The sequence below is a fragment of the Ptiloglossa arizonensis genome, chromosome 13 (assembly GCF_051014685.1).
Source record: "Ptiloglossa arizonensis isolate GNS036 chromosome 13, iyPtiAriz1_principal, whole genome shotgun sequence".
Taxonomy (NCBI): Eukaryota; Metazoa; Arthropoda; class Insecta; order Hymenoptera; family Colletidae; genus Ptiloglossa; species Ptiloglossa arizonensis.
In genome coordinates, this window is record NC_135060.1 from 649,698 (window position 1) to 665,632 (window position 15,935).

Genomic DNA, 15,935 nt, shown 5'->3' on the forward strand with positions numbered 1-15,935 from the left:
GGAAAGTGTTATAAATACTTACGTGAATTGAACATTTCGTTAATGGTATGTACATATAAAAATTTCATTACGTCAAATTGAGCCAAATATAGAGAAATTGTGTTTGCGCGAACAAATCCACCCCTCGCATTAACAATTATATTCTTGTGTTTCTTTTTAATAAATACGTACTTTTTTTTTGTTCGTTAAACGTTTTATTTTTACATTCAATATTGACACCTCAAGGTTGAAACTCATTGGTACTAATTGAACTATGTAACACAGAGTGATGCGCAGTTGAAATAATTTAGGAATTCCTGGACTGATGCATCTGTGTAAAATTTAAGTACACAAGTAGAACGTGTTATTCTCTACGATTTCGAAATGATAGTAATGATAATTTTATTCAGTATGTGGGAAGATTTCGTCAATTATCGTTGATTCGACCGTTTGAAGAATAATCTTGAAATGTGTTAATAATTCTAAAATTCGAGAAAACTTATCCGAACGAAATCGGTCAACCGTCCCCACTCGCAAAGATGCGACGATACCGCGTAAAGGATAGACCGAAGGTTCCAAGAAGTCACCCGAAAGGGTTATTAGCGCGGAATTATTGTCATTGTGGGAGTTGCGGCCCTTTCACCGCTTATAGACTATACAAGCGGCGATAATAGAGAATATGCGAGGAAGGGGATGTTGCATGCACACTTATGTTAGTTCCTTCCAAGACGAAGGGCGTTCCGTATTTTAACGGGCAGGTTTGACAATGGACCACGTTGTTCTCGTACACGAGTTCCAGAGGGAGATAAAGACACTAGTTCTTGGGCGAGAAATACATTCGTATATATAGTATTTTCATTACCTAGGAATGTCGTTGATTGCTTCTTTTTATCGCGCGTACAGTTAATCTGTACGTTATTTCTTTTGCGCAACGTTGGTCATTTGGAAAGTAAGAATTTTTCGATAATTATTTATACGAAATTTTGGAAATATTTAAAAAAACACGCAACCCGTGTTTAAATACCCCTGTTATAATTCTGTCGGTGGAGCGTTACGTTTCTTGAGCGTTAGTGGGAATCGACTAGCGATACTGGGACCTCGGTAACGCTTTCCACGGAAGAATATTATCTCGATCCAGGTTGTAAAATCCGAACCACGTTGGGTTAATTCCTAGTACCGGTACCTCTCGTACGGCTATTTGCCGGTGCATATGCGCCTACTGATACAAGAGACGAGTGAGGCGAGGGAGGCGAGGGAGAGGAGCAGTGCCCGTTCTTTTCTCGTTCTTTCGGGAGCTGGTGGCTCTCTCTTGCGCGTTTCTAGACGGATGACATTGCGCGGTGCTTCCGATGCACGATGGAAAGAGAAAGAAAGCACGAGACGGGAGGAAAATGTATCCGCGCCGGTGGTGGAACGAAATATGCATGCCAAAAGGGAGAAAGACAGGGAAAGGGTACGAGTTGGCCCGTGTCTACCACAAAAGCCATTGTCCACCACTTACTGAATTCGTCGAGGCTTCCTCTCACCCTGGCAGCCCTGTCCAGGGCGCTCACAGGCCCCCGTGCTACCAATGTAAAACACTTCCCGTGAATTTTATTGCTCTAGGTACCTTGTCGTACACGTCCAGGTGCAGGACCACCTAATCCGCGTCCAGAAACTGACCGGACCACCTTCCGCGTTTGCTTGTACGCTCGCCCGCGAACCCGACCGCTCTACAGGCTGTTGGACGAATACTATATGCGTTACGATCGCATCGGTTTAGGGGGTATCGCCGTCCGGACTGTCATTTTTTCGGTTCCTTTTGAATCCTTAGATTTTCCAGATACGTTTATTTAAAAAACTTGATTTTGTCGAAATTCTACACCGCAATACCTTCTCGACCCGTCGTTTCTCGTTGGATCGAAATATTCGGATTCTACGCCAATTTTCTATACTTTGGAAACATTTTTAACCGAGCGAGCACGTAGAAAGAATCAAGAATTACATCCTCGAATAGCGCAAAGAAGGTATCGATTGTACGTTAAGGGTTGCGGGGGGAGCGATCGCGGTGAATCCAATTGCGGAGCCGAGATCATCGTCAAAGTTTATCGTTCCGGTACACGGGAAGGAATTGCGAGTCGAAGTCGGTAGCCTAGCCAAAAGAAGTCCCCGTTATCTTGACAACAGGAGCGGACGATTCGTTAGAGCGGCGGTAAATTCGCGAATTAAAGAACTTATTCCATTTGGGCAGCCAAAGGGGTGTGAACGCTTCCTCGTTCGTATTATCTCGCGTCGAGCGAGAAGAACAAAAAGGGTGTGCAGGTGGAGGGTGGGAGGTTAAAGGGAGGGAGGGGGTGAGGGTGGCAGAAAGGCCAGGACGAACGACGGGAGGGAATAACCTGTACGAACGGGGAACGAAGACGGAGCTAGAGAACAGAGAAAGGGACAGAGAGGACACGTTTAGACGTTCGTTCCGCTGGTAACAAAGATAACTCTATGCAATAAAAATGATTCAAAGTTTCCCGGGGCGGATGGTGGTTCCGATGGCGGAGCGGTTGACAATAGCGCGTCTTTGTCTCCGGCCCACACCCCGATGCTACCTCGCTGCCTCTTTCGCCCACCTCGTCGCCCCCTTCTACTGTACCTCGTCCGTATCCTGCGACACCTATCTTCCGGTTTAAAGTCCCACCGTGCGCGCCAGGGAGGAACCTCGCTAACTTTTATTATTTACGACCGATATTTCAGTCGGCCAGCTCGCGTGCACATAGCGCTCGTAAAGTGGCCCTTCGCGGTACCAGCGATTGTTCAATTCTATCGACTCTTAGAAAAACTTGGAAAAATCTCCAAAGGATCTACACGTCCGTCCATATTCGAGCCAATTCCGCTTCCTCGAGGACGAGAACTCCCTCGCTCGAGCCTTACCGAACACTCCGAACGATCGACGCGGAGAACCCTTTCGTCTGTACGTAGGTTATCGATGCGAACGACCACCAACTGGTATTTAGAATTGACAAACAGGAATCGAGAAGCGTCTCCGATCGTTACGGGTAAGATTCTTCGATACACACGTACGCGAGTTACGCGTCTTGTCTTTAGAAGGAATTATATCGATTACGAGTTTCGACGAACGCAACGGATCGTTGAATATCTTTTCCGATACCGTCGGAGCCTACTTCTTCTCGGTAAGATTTCTATTTCTCGTTCTCTCGACCAGCAAAATGTTCCTCCGTAACGTAACACGCGAACGTATTTCCTTCGTCGATGCAAATAAATGCTCGAATCACCGAGAAGATTACCCTATTTTAAAATTCCTCTCTTGCAATTACTTGTACATTTTCCCTGTAATCGTACAATCTAGCAGAGAGAAGCAGTAAAATTCGCGAAAGAGTCGTGAAGATTACAGGAGAGAGAGAGAGAGCGAGTTCTCCGGATTTTCTGTTATCAAATCGATGGGTGAGCGAGCGATGATCGGTCCCTAAAGGGTGAGAGGAACCTGACCATCCCCGAGGCTGCTCTATTCCCCCTTGCCGCGTACTCTTTATCTACCTAGCTACGAATACCCATACGTAACCCGGTGAAGGGTCTGAATTTGCATTTTATTCGCAGTTGTGGACCGCGGGTTCGTGGGTAACGTTCCTCCTCGGTACGGACATTTATTTTAATTAAATTACTCCGGAGCGTCGAACAACCCATTTCCTATAAATTATCCCCTCACCGGTCTTTTGGTCTCTCGCTCGCTCGTGCGCGCGCGCGCGGGCGGGCGCGGGCGGCCAGGCATTAATGTACCCGCTGATCCCACGGTACCATTGAAATGAAATAAAAGCACAAGCGAGAACGAAACGTTCTGCCCATTCTCACCGCGCGAGTCCGCCGTGCAGCTTCCCTTTCATTTACCACGTAATCATTTTCCACTAGTCCGCGTATGTATCTACACCGATTAACCCGCAGGACGCGTTCTGTATATTGGTATCGCGGACCATAATTTAACCGGAGTTTAATCGCCCCGAATCAATTGTTCACTCGAGAAAACGCTTTCGCGGTAATCGTCGTTGAGCGAACACACCGTGCCGAGGTAATGGTCCCGGTTATCGAGCAACTTCTGCTTAACGAAGGTCGGAATCCCATTATCCTTTTTCTACGAACACCTCGCCAGGAGCGAGACTCTTTCGAGTCGTCGATATCTCGAACGATTGGAAAAGCAATTGGTAGTTGGGCTACTATTCCCGAAGATGAGTTGTGACGATTGTTTTCCTGTATCTTATCGGCAACGATCAATAGTAACAACAAAATTCATTGTAAGTTTCTTTTTTGATAAATGTTCGTATTTAAATTAGAAAAAAAAAAACTAAGAAATTTGATATTTTTTCCATATATTTATTATTTTATACGTATACATTCCTTCGTGCTTCGTGTACGTTGTTGACTATTGACGGAAGTGTATAGAAATGGAAGAAAAACACGTGGCTCCAAAGAAAAATATCGCAAGATAATTATTCGTTAAGAAATGATAAACAACGAACAGAAGCAGGTGGACAACTAGCGTTACCAGAAGCGAAAATCGCTACTAACTCTAACGTGATTAGTAATCGATTTCTCGGCCTCTGTTAACTGAATATTTTTTCTATCAAAACCTGTAAATCAAATTATTTAATATCCTGTACAAAAATGGTAAGTACGGTTAGATTTCGGCTGCCAACCGAGATTGCGTGGTACGACGTAGCGTCAATTATTTTTTTTTAAATTATTAGTAAAGATGACAAATAAGACATTCTCAAATCTTCTGGAATACGAATTATCCTTTCGTTATTAAAAATTGGCATTTCTTCAAAAATAATTGAAACAAAACGATTCGATAACATTCTTCTTTATTGAAATAATTTTTATTTCGCAGTTCTGCAGTTTCTATTTGCGTAATCAAACACTGATTCTTATCTGCGTGCCAGTTTAACGGTTAAAATGTATCGAAAAGAATAATTGTTTTTCAAATATTTATAATATCTATTTAATTTTAAACACCGCAGCAAGGAACAACTATGTTTCAAGAATACGTAACATTTGTAACATTTGAAATAACAATAGATTAAGAATCCGCTCCTTTATCGATGTACGCGAAGGGAGTAATAATTCACCTCTATTTTTAGTACTGCGTGTTTTATAATTTGTAACGTATAAAGAAAAAAAAATTGTACGCTTGCGCGGCATTTTGCTCATCGTTGTTGAGGTTAGGTTCGTAGCAACAAAACGTTGTAGACGAAAACGTGCTATATTCTTACTTTGAATTTATTTGGCAGTAAAAAACGGAATTTCATAGTTTGATTAAAATTTAATTATTTACCTGATAAGCAACATTCGCTCCAATGTTCTCATGCGTCGCCGCAACGTTTAACGTTAGCACACAAAAATCCTTCGCGTTCCACACATACAACACGTTGTCGCGTATTTCTAAGATATTTCGCGTGTCTTTGATGATATTCGTCGGCAAATTATTCTTTAATTCTTGAAATAAACTGTGTTCGTTTAAACGTAATGGATCTGTATACAAACTCATTTTTGCGCGAAAGAAGGTTATAACGACACGCAACTGGCTAAACGAGAACAACAACGAAGTTCCTCGACGAGAATAGTGACGCGCAAGGTCGCCAACATTGTAAAATTGAATACATGTGGCGACACTGTCGCGCTGCTAGTTACCGTTCACTTCAGTCTGCGAATTTCGCGGTTTTCTTGGCGTTACTTTGAAGTGAATCTGTGCAAAATGTAAATTTGAGGACTTTGTTTATTCGATACGAATATTTCGAGAAATTTAATATAAAAGTGAGTGTTTATTCGATATCGTATTATCTTTGTGGAAAAAATTTGTACGCGTACGCAATGAAAACAGTTTTCACGCAGTAAAGTGTATTATTTAAAAATTGAGGTTGGGTTATAATTAAAATAATACGATTACTTTCTAAAATAATATATTCCTTATTCAACGAATGCGTTTCTCGTAATTCCAAATTTATATTTATAATCGTAAAACGTTTAAAATCACTCACTAATTAAATATTTTCTCAATCGAGTTCTATCGTTCGTTAATTTTTTGTACTCGTACGTTGAACGACCGTTGTACAAAATATTTTATTTATTATTTTACGTAAAACCAGGTGTCGTTACATAATTTCTTTAATATAATTGTGCTTCATAAAAATTTACCGATACGAAATATCAACGAATTATATAATTACTCCGTTTTGCATATTTTAAAAAGGTAATAAAAAAGAAAGTATATTAGAATATTAACGATATTTCTCGTAAAATACTAACATATTATTTTATTTATATCGTATAAATTCGTGTGTGAAGTGAATAAAAAAGAAATTTCAACTCAGGCCCCGGAGGGATTCGAACCCTCGATCTCCTGTTTACTAGACAGGCGCTTTAACCAACTAAGCCACGGCGCCGATGGTAAGTGCTATCTTATACAGTCTTTATACCGACATAACCTCTAACCAATGTATACTTACATTTGTCAGAAGTAACGTATTATATTTACATTTTTCTTATACTTGTCAATAATAATGTAAATGATCGAACAGGAAAGGAATATTTTCTTCGTAAATACTTTTAGTTAAAACCACTATCGTATACTTTGAATCGTAACTTCGTTTAAGTTCTCTTTTGATTTTCCGTTCCAGATATTTATTATTATTCTTATTTCTTCTCCTCGAGATATAATTTCCGGATCCTTGATAAAATTAATGACCGATCAATCGTTCTACCATTATACTTAATTACTGCAATTGCGTAGTTTACGTTATAATGTCAAATGATTTCTATCGTTACACTTTTGTAATTACTTATTCGAACGCGGGTCTTTAAAATCGATGAATTTCCGTCATTAATAATTTACACGATAAAAGACATTCATTGTAACGAATTCCCAAAAATGTGGGCGGTATAATTATAAAATGGTATATAAAAATAATTCTTCTTGTAAATACAAGATGCTTGTCAATCGTGCGAGGGGGACACAAAAACAAAATAACGATCGCCGCCCCCGGGTGGGCTTGAACCACCAACCTTACGGTTAACAGCCGAACGCGCTAGCCGATTGCGCCACGGAGGCTTCGTGTTTCCGGATTTCCTTAAAATGGTAACGCATCGAGCATTCTAAGATCGTGATACGAACTAGAACTGTTTCGGAGAAGACTTACAGGAATATTTGTTTGCACGATAAAAGACATCTACCGTAATTAATTCTAAAAAATATGCGCGGTATAATTATAAAATAGAATACGACAAATCTTTTTATAAATACGGGAAGCTTGTTAATAATGCGGGAGAAATCTAAAACAAAATAATGATCGCCGCCCCCGGGTGGACTTGAACCACCAACCTTGCGGTTAACAGCCGAACGCGCTAACCGATTGCGCCACGGAGGCTCTTTGATTCCAGAGTTCTTTGAAATGGTAACGCGTCGCGTTTTGCAAAATTCTAGAGTCTGGATAGCTGCAGGAGAATAAAAATAAACAAGTGGCAGAATGCAGTGATTCCCTATTGCTTTCGCGTCGTTGTTTCATTTTAAACGTTACGAGATAGCAGATGGGAAGGACCTTGGATTCCGTAGAGAGGTTCCGATGTTTCTACGCATCAAAGTCAAGATGTTATATTTTCGATCCATCGAGTGTACAGACCGCGCAATTAAATATCGACGGTTCGATTCTTTTTTCCATTAGAATCGGTACAAGAGTAAAAAAATATGGGTCAAGCAGATGTGGTGGAGGAAGCCGCTGGCAATGAAGCATCGGTTGCTACGTTGACCGTGAAAGAAGGGCTGCATCGGAAGAGAACGATAATACGCGGTGTGCTAACCGGGAAATAGTCTGGCAGTTGTGTCGAAGCTATATACGGTTAATTAAATGGGGTTGGCTCATTAGTAACTGTCTATATGCAAGGCGATGGTCGAGACGCGATTGGAGGGTGGTCCCAAGGTGATTTATCCGTCACGATGGATCGCAGATGTTCGACCGGTACGTGGCATGGGTCTCCACAATGCTGTAATGAGTAACGCGTTTCGTTTATATGCATGCATAATGAAACCGTGGATCCATTTTTTTTACGATGGATCGACGATGATTGTTACAGTGTAATATTCATGGAATCATGGATAATTTTGTTTACCTCTTGTTGTTTTCGGGCTTTTCCGATATATATTCGTTATTCGTGACAATTTAAATAAATCATAAAGGCAATTCAGTTTCGTGTAAAACACTGCGATACGACTTTTATTTATAGTCGCTATTTATAAAAGTTAATAGTTTTCGTTCTTCCGTTGTAATCTGTTTCCATTGATTTTTCATTGGCGTTTTATTTGTCCCCGGGTTTGCTAGATCACGCTCTTGGTAAATTTGTTTGGTAATGAACCATCTTTGTAAATACTTTCGGGCAAAGATTCCAGATGATAGAAAAATTATTTATATTTGCACGGCAATTGTTTGGTTCGGAAAGGAAATGAAAAGTTCTTCGACTTTCAAAGGAGTTATATTCTGGTGGTCAAAGTGGTGGTTTCACTGGTTGTTTACTTGTTACGTGACAACGCTCAATTGATTCTAACATTAGGCCAGTATTCTAAGAACACTTACCAAGAGAAGACACTTTGGTTTGGGCATGCTGACATTAACGGCCTGTTTAAATTGTGCGTTTAATTACAAGTAAGAGACAGTTGCCAGAAAATTTATCGTTCACCGTTACTATCCCCTTCATTCCTAATCTACGAAGCAGATACCCACGGCTAAATACAGGAGAACAAGTCCTTCGCTCGCAATAAGACGCTTCTCATTGCTTTTTAGTGCCCACTTTCACCCAGATGGTTAGATTTATCAAACGTATGTTCCTAAACTCACACCGTAGGTAACTTCAATTGTACAGCATCGCTAAAAATTTGATACATTCGGCTAAATCTTACCGTCGGGACGAATTATCAAATTGCAAACAATTTTTTCCAAAAGTAATAACGGTAACAGTCGTCCGGAGCATTAAATTTCTGTTGGAAAGTATTTTGAACACGATTGTACCCTAAATGTTGCGATTCTATGAATATTAAAAGAAAGTGAAATAGTTATCAATAATATGATCGAATAAATGAAAACATAGATTTCTATGATTTCTGATAAATAAATTTATCAGTCCCGTACTTGAGCGATTCACGCTCAACTACTAGAAAAATGATCATCCAACAATTTTCATGTATTTGCTTTCAATTGTCGAGTGTCGCGTTGAGTAGCGACATCACCGTAGTCATGACCGTAGTCGGGTCTACATCGAGCACGCTCCTTATTCGATAAAAATTTATAGCTATAAATCCGAGCGGTCTCGTTGAGAGGACGAGCGGTCCTGTCAAAAGTTTACAGTTCTGGGTTCTTTCTCGGTTTCTCTTTTTCTTTTCGTCACTCTCGCTCTTTCTATCGTTTTGTACCGCGAAAACCCGTTTCGAAAGCAAGGTACTTCGCAAACCGCGGTGGATGTCTATGATGAAGGTGAGCACGGGCTGTAACAATGTAACGGGTGAACATTGCTCACGAAATCATGACGAATTCATTCGAACTGCGAATTACCTTCCGGTCGACGGAGTTTCGCTAAATGTCCGGAAGAGGGTACATATGCAAAACGCGTGATCATCAATATTCCATCGCGGTAAACCTGGGTCAGGAATCTGGAAATTCTGTCTTGCCCCTAGTGTTTGCTTACTTCACGGGATAAATTAGAAACCGTCGATTAATCAACAATTCTGGTTCGTTAACCACGGGTTGCTGCGCGTCCTCGTTACTTTGATGCACGTTTTGCAAGTGTATTATAACGGTTTTTTTCATATCGTAGTTTTATACTCGCGACGTTGCAGTTCTGTTAGATTTTCCAATGCTTCCGATAGCTTACATTCTCGAATATACCCAAAGCGGTGGTTTTAAATTGAACGACTGAAACAAATTTTTTTTTAAATAAATTTCTTTTAAATAGCTCTTCTTTCAAATAGATTTGAATAGATTTTTTTAAATTACCGTTTGCTTTTTTTCATACGAACCGTACACTTACAATATTACCTTGCGACGCTTTAATTTTCCTGTGCAAAACCTTAATGGTTCGAAACCTTGATAAATTGATAACTTGAAACGCAATTCATCAATTTCTAACTCGCGTCCTAACAGTTAATTATAACGGTTCAAATATCGATTGACTGTAACTTGTTTCTGTTTCATTTGCATCATGTTGCCTTGTGCTACATTTCGTTCTATCGATTCTTACGTTAAGCATTCATTTTTCAAACGTATCGCTGACATTTCTCTGCTTTGGTAAACATCGATGATATTATCAATTTTGAAAAGTATCGTAAATAAATCGTATCTATATTCGTATTGAATTTATTTGCAAACCTCGAAAACTACTCGACGATCTTACATATCTTCCTCGAAGAGAATCGAAACGATATTAAACATTCGTATAATGAAAAAGTACCGAATGTTTAATCTTAACGAAGATCAAGATCAATGAATTCAATTCTTAGACACCTCTGTAAACTGAAATTGCTTGTTGACGAGTCTCTAGAAATTGAAATCTCGATAAGACGAAACTTTTACAACGATTTTATAGATTAGGAGTAAGATTTACAGAAGCTTCTAAAGTTATCGAAAAAGATATCGAAACAAAATGTACGTCTTTTGATCGATTCTCGTACGTATTGTCCAGCAAAGATTAAATTAACTCTTCGATCTGTACTTTGCATCGATTCTCTCCTCTTTCGTTTATCGGTGAATGAATAATCGTGGGACTCGTGCACGTGATAGGACAAATAGTGAACACCCGATAGACAATACGTCTTAACACTCGTAGGTTATTGTGGCGTTGAAAGGGAGTAACTTATAGGGGCATTGGGAATTACCAGTTTATTATTAGGGAGATAGCATAGAGGGCCAAGATCAGGGGTTGCTGTTAATTCTCCTAACACTTGGCTCCCCGGAGAGAACATGCCGTCTTAAGACTTCCACCGTCTCGACCCATTCTGCCGTGCAGTGCCGACATCTTGAATCGCTGCCGTGTTAATTAGTACGACTTTAAACGCACCCGCATGTGGTGGCAATCAGGATCCCCTGAAATGATTTCGCTCGTTGCCCACGGAAAGATGTAATCTGTATTAATAACACCTTCTGAGCAACTGGATCAGCACTTGCGATTCAAAAATCGGTCTCGAAACGAACGTGTACCTAAAATGTCTTATCGTTTCAAATTTAAAGACCCGTTGTACCAGCGACGAAAAGAAACGTTAATATTATTTTTCTGTGCGGTTAAGAAACGTGGAATCTTGAAAACTATTTCAAACGAAAACCATATATTACGAGAAAAAGTTCATTCTCGGTCAGGTGTACGGAATTTTGGCTGACAGATGTGTTGGGAAATGAAGTTTCAAGATCGAATTTCCCGGGCGAGGATAAAACGGAGAGAAACCCGAAGGAGCCAATTGATAAATCGAAGAGACCCGAGAACGGAGCAATCTACTGCAAGAACGATGTAGCGTGGCTAGCGAACGGCTGCCAAACACGTGCACCATTTATACAACGCGCCGGAGTATCGTGGAACGAAAAGGATTCGCCAATGATGAAAGGCAACGGAAGACGAATCGACGACACCACCTACGAACCCACACTCGACGTCTTTCATACGTCAAAGCCACGTCAACTCGTCTTTCTCGGCTTTCGAAAATGTTCCGTTACAACGTACGGTTAACGAAACGCGTCGTTTGCCACTTCAATTTTTCTCGATTACGGATCACAGAGATTTCTCCTATTACAATATTTTAACGAAAACCTGTCCAATCTTTACAAGACGCGGGTTAGCAACGTAACGTAACGTAGCCATTCCGGGTGAGTAATCGTTACCTCGGTCAGTTGGAAATGCGGGGTGAGTGGATGTTAGTGGCTAGTGCCGCAAGCAAATGCTAGCGGATCTTTGAGAAAATCAATTTCCAACGTGTCAGAAATTATGATTCTTGTCACGACTCGTTAAAAATTGATAGAATTTTCTAAAAGGTTTTTAGGGAAATCAATTTTGAACGTGCCATAAATTACGTCTAACGTTTGTCGGTCGTCTAACTCGTTCGGAAATTATATGTATATTTGTAATAAAACTAATTAGGTTGAACTTCGTTATGTGTCGACCCGAGTTAATTCGGCCGATTCCAATCAGCGATTCGGTGAAAGCACTCGTGCTTAATGAAACGTTGGCGACAAGTACAAGACAAATGTCCGGGTTTGCTATGGTTTATTTCTTTTTAATAAGCGTGCGAATGTTATTTTCTTCGATCTGTCTAGGATTGATTAATCTCGTTGTGGATTCAACAGACCGGTCGTAAATTTCTCTCTTATCGGTTTTGTTTATTACCACCCTTTACTCGGTCGTTTGCATCGATAAAGTGACAAATCACGTGATCTTCTATACTTTCATATTTTCCTATTTTACGCGACACGTTGCGTCTCGTTCGTATCGTCGGATAGTAATACGAATATCGCTTCGTTATCCCCGTTACGTCGCGACGAAAGATGAAACCGATTCGAAACGTGTGTATATTTGTACGAAAAAATTTATGGGGAATTTCTCTGGTCGTTTAAGATGGTCGAATCGCGAATGAAAATTTGATCTTCCATGCGAGGTTCTCGAACCCTCGAACGTAAAAGCGTCTAAACGGAGGCACAACAGCCCACGTTGTACCCATTTTAATCCGATTCAAGTGTACGACAGATTATTAGTTCCCCTTTCCTTGCAAATGGAACTCATCTTTCCCGCGTGGCACTTCCTCGCAGAAAAAGGCTGTCGTACGTTTCCATAGGGGTCGAATAAATATACGCGGATACGTCGGAATTTCGTCGGGACGAAACGTAGGGAGAGCCGTCAGACAGACGTGCTGCGGCCAGATAGCGGAAGTAGTAGACGACGGCTTCCGATGGACTGCATTGTACACCTACGAGTCGCGTTTACCGTGTATAGGAATCGGATACCAACTCTTTCTGACGCGTCGTTTCCTGAATTTCATTTCTTTCGATCGGGTTTCGCGTAACAGCGCAAGAAAATTCGTCGCGAGTCAGTCCGTTGGACGCTTTAAATCTCTTCGGTGACGAATCGTTCTGCTCGAAATCGATTAGACCGATATCGACCCATAGGTCCACGATAGATACCGTAATAGATATCTATCAATTTTATATATTTTCAATTAGAAACCGGTATTGGCTAACGACTATCACATTCTTTACAATTGTAGCGGTTATTTCCATGTTATAACGATTAAAATAGTTTGAAGAAACATGCACGTGTAAGTACGCAATTCCGTATGCTGTGCATTAGCTCGAATAATAAATGCAATTGGACATCGAAGCTCGAAACGTTACTTTTAATAGGTGGTTCCTATGAGCAGATCAATTTACAATTGTTCGAGGAGTTTATACATACGAAATATGTCGCATTTTCATCCGAATAAATAACAGAACATCCTCTATACCTTTTTATTTAACTTGAATGTTGGCATTACGAACCGCATTTTTTTTGTTTTTTTGATCGCTTTTTCGTTTGCGTTGTTCACGATGTACGAGTGTGGTGTGCTTTTCATCGTTCGGTAAAGCAGTGTTTTTCAAAGTAGAGGGCGCGACGCCTAAGGGGACGCTTTACAATCCAAGGGGGTTGCGGAGGAAAATTATTTATGTAGAAAGATACGAATAACTTAAAGGTTTTTCTCTATTGTCTATTAATCGTTCGAATTCAGCAACTCTGGGAGTATATATTTTTATTTTAAAGATATCGGTTATTACGAACGCTGAAATTCTCTTCTTTTTTAAAATGTTTAACAATATTCCTTCCGTCCTTTAATTGTTCAAGTAATTGAACAAAATTTGCGATTCAATATGCGGTTTCAAATTTGCGGTTTCAAATGTGGTGAAACGAATGAAAGTATCCTTAAAGGTTCTCGAAGTGTAAAAATATTTTCACGAGTCGTTCGTTTCGCAAAAATACGAGGAAATCTTTTTTTTCGCGACCTCTGAATAATTTTGGAATAAAAGGCTCAAGTGACTGTCCATTGTTGTATATATGTAGGATGTTTAACTCCGAAGTACCGAGATTTAAGCATCTGTAATGGAATATTTTTGAAACTCCTGAAAATTCGTGTTTACACGATGTATAATATCGTTCTGGCAGCTTCGTGCCACCGTGTGTGGATTTCCACAGTGCTTGCGGAAGACAGTTTGCCTAAAGTCGGCCACATACAATGTCGGATAACGCCGGTATGGACGGTGGGTGATTCTTTAAGCGTGAAATAAATAACTCGGAGGGCTCGACCGAAAACGTGACAGGGGTGTTTTCTGACCCTCGGTCGTAGGCACGTCACGTGAAAGAGAAAAAATCATGGGAACTCGTTTTAACGCCAACAATTACAAATATTGTACATATATTACTGCGGTCTCTTGGCCTCCGGTCTTTGCTCGTCTTTCACGAGCGTAAGCTTCTCTCACCTCTGTTGCTCGAGATTTCGCAACGCGTTACAGCCACTTGCGTGCGTTGATGCAATTACCGTGACATTATTTAATCGCTGTTACACGCAGATGGCTGACACCGAACAATGTACACTTACAAGGAGAAGAGTTTAGCTATCGGAAGGTGTTTAAACAACGATGCAAGTATACAACGACGGGGAAAAGTTGCCAAACGTGGTTCGTTTCGGAAATTTTCAATCGTACGCGAAAGGTTGATTCCACGAACGAATTCGTCACAATTTTTCCTTCTATCGGGTGGCGATATATGTATAAATAATTCGTCAGCTGTAAAACTGACTTTTACCAAATGACTCTTTTACTTTTTGCGTCGGAAGTAATTACACACGCTGATAATTACACTGACCGCGAACCAGTGTCGTGTGATTCTATGACGAATGCAAGAATGGCGTGCATCGTGAACGGATATACTTAACGCGCGTGGGCATTCGCAGCCATGACAAATGATCCGGGAGGGTCGATCGAGTATTGGCACGATCCGTACGCACTGAGCAATATAAATGAATACGACATATAAATGAATAGCGTCCCCGGGGACGTATCTTATAGGGAGTATGAAACATTAATGGATAGATGCATTTTCGCCAACGGAAAGAAATAGCTCGTGGTTGTTTGTCGATTTATCTCGGACGAACGATTCCATCACCCAGGAGGCTCGAAGCACACGCACACGAACCATCGGGAGCAATATTTTCGATATTTTTACAACCGATTTCTCAATTTTATCTCAACCGGGCTACAGTTTCTACGAAGTGCTGTAAACTTTCTTTGAAAGGAAGAACTGACAAAAAATATAAGATGTGCCGTATAAAGTGTCGTAACTGAATATTTTCAATAGTATTTGAATTTTACATCGAATTCGTTCGAATATGTTCAGCATATGCACGTATACGAGCAAAATTTATAGTTCAATTAATGTTTCGGATAAAAAATAAACAGAATACCGAAACTAAGTTAAAAGGTATTTTATTAATTTTTTATCGTGTGAAATTTGAAATTCGAACATAAGTAAATATAGTACAAGTCAGGGCTCTACCAAGGGAGTGGGTTTCAAACATTTTGGAAGTTGCCTTCTTCAGCTCTTTAAAAAAGAAAAGAAAATTTCTGTGCTCAAAATAAGTGGTGGACTTAAAATGGTAAAAACGAAATTCACATTTTTCTACATTAAAATTTTTCTTTCGTGTCACCCTTGGATTATAAAAGCTTCTACGCCTCCCCTCCCCAAGTGTTGCGCTCTTCACTTTGGAAAACATTGCTTTGTGCGATCGTTACATACTCACGTACCGTTGAACGAAAGCTTTTTATTTTACCGTACAAGTTTCGTTTTATTAATTGTACATTCAACGTTTTTCTACAACGTTTACGTACACGACGCAGAAATTGTTTTATTTGAATAAAAATAGAAAATCT

The 15,935-nt window shown here is 40.3% G+C and overlaps 1 protein-coding gene and 3 non-coding genes across 5 annotated transcripts in view; all 4 read right to left on the reverse strand.

Moving 5' to 3' along the window:
• The window catches only part of Mbo (nuclear pore complex protein Nup88), a 72,791-nt gene extending 67,242 nt beyond the window's left edge, over positions 1–5,549 (reverse strand). The window contains exon 1 of one of the 2 annotated variants that reach the window (XM_076325661.1): positions 5,294–5,458. In XM_076325661.1, coding sequence (XP_076181776.1) covers positions 5,294–5,325 — 32 coding nt within the window. In that variant the 5' untranslated portion in view covers positions 5,326–5,458. Of the gene's footprint in view, positions 1–5,293 lie in introns of both variants that reach the window. The other variant, XM_076325660.1, reaches the window with a different exon arrangement.
• A 778-nt stretch (positions 5,550–6,327) lies between these two features.
• Positions 6,328–6,401, reverse strand: Trnat-agu (transfer RNA threonine (anticodon AGU)). Its single transcript has one exon. It is a non-coding gene; the product is annotated as a tRNA-Thr (tRNA).
• A 591-nt stretch (positions 6,402–6,992) lies between these two features.
• On the reverse strand, positions 6,993–7,066 carry Trnan-guu (transfer RNA asparagine (anticodon GUU)). Its single transcript has one exon. It is a non-coding gene; the product is annotated as a tRNA-Asn (tRNA).
• Positions 7,067–7,308: 242 nt separating this feature from the next.
• Positions 7,309–7,382, reverse strand: Trnan-guu (transfer RNA asparagine (anticodon GUU)). Its single transcript has one exon. It is a non-coding gene; the product is annotated as a tRNA-Asn (tRNA).
• Positions 7,383–15,935: the final 8,553 nt, after the last annotated feature.